The sequence below is a fragment of the Selaginella moellendorffii genome, unplaced genomic scaffold (genome assembly GCF_000143415.4).
Source record: "Selaginella moellendorffii unplaced genomic scaffold, v1.0 SELMOscaffold_67, whole genome shotgun sequence".
NCBI classification, from domain to species: domain Eukaryota; kingdom Viridiplantae; phylum Streptophyta; class Lycopodiopsida; order Selaginellales; family Selaginellaceae; genus Selaginella; species Selaginella moellendorffii.
This window is the reverse complement of record NW_003314328.1, coordinates 510,340-515,469: the sequence shown is the minus strand read 5'-3', so window position 1 is coordinate 515,469 and position 5,130 is coordinate 510,340. Positions and strand designations below refer to the sequence as shown.

The 5,130-nt window shown below is 49.1% G+C and overlaps 1 protein-coding gene across 1 annotated transcript; it reads left to right on the top strand.

Moving 5' to 3' along the window:
• The first annotated feature begins 2,866 nt into the window (after positions 1-2,866).
• Positions 2,867-4,813, top strand: LOC112340584. The gene has a single exon (XM_024659275.1). The coding sequence runs from the start codon at positions 2,867-2,869 to the stop codon at positions 4,811-4,813; it is 1,947 nt and encodes a 648-aa protein (XP_024515043.1).
• The last annotated feature ends 317 nt before the right edge of the window (positions 4,814-5,130 follow it).

The window sequence follows — 5,130 nt, the reverse complement described above, 5'->3', positions numbered from 1 at the left end:
GGCCTGCCCACGAGAAGGAATTGTTTGCGGTGGTCAAGGCGCTCAAGGAGTGGCGACACTACCTTGGGAGACACTTCAAGGTTTACACGGACAATGTGGCAACGAAACACTTCTTGTCACAGCCCGACCTGAGAGGGAAACAAGGTCGGTGGGCCAATGCCTTGGCTGAGTTTGATTGCGAGATTCTGTACAAGCCTGGGAAGAGCAACATCGTGGCAGATGCGCTAAGTCGAAAAGCGAGCTTGAGGTTGGCGATCTCCAGCGCAACAGCAACCTTCTGGGACGATGTGCGGACAGCATATGAGAATGATGGTCTAGCACAAGAAGTGTTGTTGAGGAATCTGGAGGTGCGGGAAACTCACCAGAGAGGTGAGCTGCCGACGGAAGAGAAAACGGGCTATGTGGAACGCAACGGACTCATTTATTACAAGCAAACGAGGGTGTATGTTCCAGAAGGGGAACTAAGGAAGGTAGCCTTAGAAGAGTGTCATGACAGACCTCTTGCGGGACACGGCGGAGTGCCCAAGACGATGGGCTTACTCAAGAGGAAGTACCATTGGCCAGATATGGCTAAGGACGTCCAAGACTATGTAAAGACATGTCCAACATGTCAGCAGGTCAAAGCCGTGACTAAGGCTAGTGGGGGCTTGTTGCAAAGCATCCCAATTCCAGATCGTCCGTGGAAATGTCTTACGATGGACTTCATCACGGGACTACCCCCAAGCGAGGGGTTCGATGCGATATTCGTGGTGGTGGATCGATTTTCGAAGATGGCACATTTCATACCCACCACAACGGAAGTGGATGCGGAAGGTGTGGCGAAGTTGTTCTTCGAACAAGTGGTTCGAGTGCGGGGAAGGCCAGAAGAGATTATCTCAGATCGAGATAAGATCTTCACTAGTAGGTTCTGGAGGACCCTCCTGGAACAGTATCGCACCAAGTTGAAATTCAGCACAGCCTATCACCCACAGACAGGTATGGGGTATTAAGTCAAGTTTGGTGGCCCTAACACTTCTTGATAGATGGACAAACGGAAAGGGTGAATAGGCAGCTGGAGGATTATTTGCGATGCTATGTCTTGGGAGACCAGACCGATTGGGTAAGTCATTTGGGACTTGCGGAAATGTGTTATAACAACTCACCACATTCGAGTATCGGGGTGAGTCCATGGGAAGTCATCAATGGGCGAGCTATTGAAGGTCCTGTGGAACTCGGCGTGGCCGAGTATCATGGAGAGCTACCCGCAGTGGAGGCATTCACGGCGGAAAGACTCAACATTTGGAATCTAGTGAGGGATTCCTTGGAACGGGCTCAACAAAGGCAGACCAAGTACGCAAACTTAAAGCGCCGGGATATAGAGTTCCAAGCTGGGGAGAAGGTGTGGCTGAACACCAAGAACCTCAGGCTACCAAGTGGGATCAGCCGAAAGTTGACCCAAAGGTAAAAATGCATGTATTCCTGTAAATGAATTGATCTTGAGTTCCTTAAGCAGGTTCGCGGGGCCTTACGAGATCGAGGCACGAATCGGTAAAGTGGCTTACCGACTCCGACTTCCTTGAGAGGTGGGGAAGATGCACCCAGTGTTCCATGTGAACTTACTCAAGCCGTACTTTGAGGATCCGCTTCGCAAGGACCAAGTAAGACCCTTACCTGAGGTTATCCAAGGGGAAGAGGAATACGAAGTCGAGGCCATCCTCAATGCGCGCAAGAGCAAGCGACAAGGACGCGAGGTGAGAGAGTTCCATGTGAAGTGGAAAGGATTTCCATACTGCGAAGCAACATGGGAACCGGAGGAGAACCTAGCGAACGCGCGAGATCTAGTGGAGGAATTTCTGCAAGGCAGAACTCTATGTACTTATGCAAAGTTCAATTAAAAATATCAATTTGCAAAGTTGAGCAAGTGGCATATGTTGGGACCCGAAGGCGCGCCGAAGGTAAGCTAATTAGCATGGTTAACTAGGTCGACCAGGCGTAGGGAGCTACGCCCGACTCCCTGCGGGGATGTCGAATCCGTAGACGTATTCTACGGAGGTTGGGTTCGAGTCCCAACCCCCTAGTAAAGCAAGGCTGGGTTCAAGTCCCGACCCCATACTAGGGCGTGGTGAGGGGAGGAGTATAGGGACACCTATATTCCGTTGTCATGGGCTCTTGGCCGGGGAGGCTAACTTAGGCACACCGCTAAGTGGGGGGATGCCCCCGGAGACATGGTCAACAAGTCGTAGGATAAAACGAGACGTTCGATGTGGGCATCGAACTTCTTCTATGGGTGGTGGAGTTGTAAGGAACCAACTCGCCAAGGTGTCGTAGGCTAAAGGAACCCCAAAAGCATGACCAAAATGACAAAGTGTTCATCGGATGGGACCAAGTCGAAGATCGAGTCCAAGACCGACTCTAGGACCGAGTTCGAGATAGAGTCCGGAATCGAGTCCGAGACCAACTCGGGGACCGAGTTCGAGTCCGAGTTCGAGACCGAGTTCGAGACGGAGTCCGAGATCCGAAATCGGGTCTGAGACCCGTGTTACGAACACGGCCGGGATCCCGGCTGTGTTCACCGTGTTTCACAAACACGGCCATGGGTCGTGTTCCCACGGCCGTGTTCGTGAACAGTGGTCCGTGTTACTAACACGGACCACTGTTCAGAATATTCTCGCGCAGAATATTCTGGTTTTAGGGCGCACGGCATCACACGACAATCCAGCCAGGGCGCACCATTTCAGGGCACAGCAGCAGCAATCCAAGGCAAACAAGCATGGCGCAGCAATCCAGCATACTGCGAAAGCATCCTTCTTCGCGATGGTGGGATGAGGTAAGTGTTCTTGAGAGCAGGGGGCATGGCCACAAATTATGGTCATGCAAATACTGCCCAATGGTGAACAAACTGAGTGGTGTTGATCGTGTGCGAGCTCATCTGTTAGGAGAAGGCCCAAGCAGCAAGGATATTGTGAGTTGTCCTCTCATCCCAGGTAACAAGAAAGCGGATCTGCTCAATATGCAAAAGGTTATTGATTCCGAGAAAGGGGCAAGGGGGAAGAAACGGCCGAATGAATCTGGTGGTGCTTCTATGAGAATGGATGGCAATGTCCAAGGATTTCCACCGGTGGTATCATCCCAGTCAAGTGGAAGTGGCTGCAGTTCCCTGTTTTTTAGCAAACAGAGTCAAGTCCATATTGTTGATTCGATGGATCCTGAGCGGAAGAACCGAGTTGATGTGGCTATCGGAAGATTTTTCTGGAATGAACACATTCCATTTGTCAAGGCTCGGTCACCTTACTTCCTCAACATGATACAGGAAGTTGCCAGGCATGGTGTGCCTTATGCACCACCAAAATATGATGATCTCCGAGATAAGCTTTTGGTGAAAGAGAAACGATTCATTGACATTGAGATGGCGTCCTTGAGGAAGCAGTGGGAGCAGAGGGGTGCAACCATATGCGCAGACGGGTGGGCAGATAGGAGGAATCGGCATATCATGGGGCTTGTGGCATATAGTCAAGGACGAGGAGCTTTTTTGAAGGCTATCGACATTTCCTTAACAGGAAAAACAGCTGAAAATACTCTGCGCTGCTGGGAAGAAGGCATTAACATTGTAGGTGTAGAGAACGTTGTCATGGTTGTGACCGATGGGGAAAATGCAAACAGAGCAGCAGCAGCACTTTTGCAACAGAGGTACCCGAAAATTAAATGGGCAGCATGTTTTGCCCATTGCTTGAACAATGCCTTGAAAGACTTCGGTGTACTTCCATGGATGGCAACACTTCTGGAGCATGGAAAGTCTTTGGTGATCTTCGTTAGAAACCACTCTCATATAGTGGCACTGCTGGCGGAGTTTACTCACAAGCGATTGCTGCGTTATTGTGATACCAGGTTTGGCTACAACTTCATTATGATGGAGAGGCTGGTGGAGCTCCGAGAAGCTTTACAACAGATGTTCGTATGCCCTGCGTACAGAGCAAGGCCTGAGTCGAAGTCGAGAGCAGGAAGGGACAGTTATGCAACGGTTTTTGATGACAGTTTCTGGCAACAGGTTAAGGACATGCTAGAGGTGTCCAAGGATGTTATGCTGCTTCTTCGTGTTGTGGACGGTGATATACTTGCGATTGGAAAGATATATGAGTGCATGAACAGGTTGGATGCAAGTTTAGAGGAAGGACAGTCGGATTATGGCAGGTACAGGGAACTTCATCAGATCATGTCTAATAGGTGGCATGAGTATCACTCGCTCATGCACTCGGTGGCATACATGTTGGACCCCGAGTTTCAGGAGTATGAAAAGCATGCTAACAGAGAGGTCATGAAGGACTGGAATGCTTATCTGCTGGCCATGTTTACATCCAGTGAGAGGGATGTGATACGTGATGAGCTTTTAACTTACCGGAGGATAGGAGGCATTTTCAACTCATATGATGCTAAGGCTGATCGCACTAAGAGGGGAGCTGTACGTTGGTGGGAGGACTATGGTTATGAAACTCCAGCTCTTCAGAAGTTGGCCATTCGAGTTCTAAGTCAGGCATGCTCGTCGTCCTCGGTGGAGAGATTGTTTAGTACTTTCGAGCATGTTTCTTCAAAAAAGAGGAACAGACTTACCATGGACAGGACAGCGGATCTGGTTTTTGTGGCTTGCAACACCAGGTTGTTAACCTGCAAAAATGATCGTGATTACGACAAGTTTGTAAGCTACAAAGTCCTGGAGACAGTTCCTCATCCTGAAGACGAGCTTGAGTCAGGACAGGAAGAGGAAGATGGAGATGATGTCGAAGATCGTGAGGTCGAAGATCATGAGGTTGAAGATGACGATGAGATGCAGGATATTTGAGTAGTTTAAAAGTGTGAAGTAGTTTATGTGCAAATAAAAATATTAAGAATAATATAATAAAATATAGCATATTCCTATAATAATATAATAAGAAATAGAATATAATTTTTAAATAACATATTCTTAGAATATTCAGTAGAATATTCGTGAGCCATCGTGGGCCGTGATCGTGTTCCGTGTTCGGGTTCCTGAAATTTGAGGCTCGTGTTCGTGTTCCGTGTTCGTGTTCGTAACTATGTCTGAGACCGAGTCCGAGGTCGAGTCCGAGGTCGGGTCCGAGATCGGGTCCAAGATCGAGTCCGAGATCGGGTCCGAGA

What these genes read in the sequence shown, in the direction of transcription:
- LOC112340584 (XM_024659275.1), top strand. Translation starts at nt 2,867, where the DNA reads ATGGTGAACAAACTGAGTGGTGTTGATCGTGTGCGAGCTCATCTGTTA.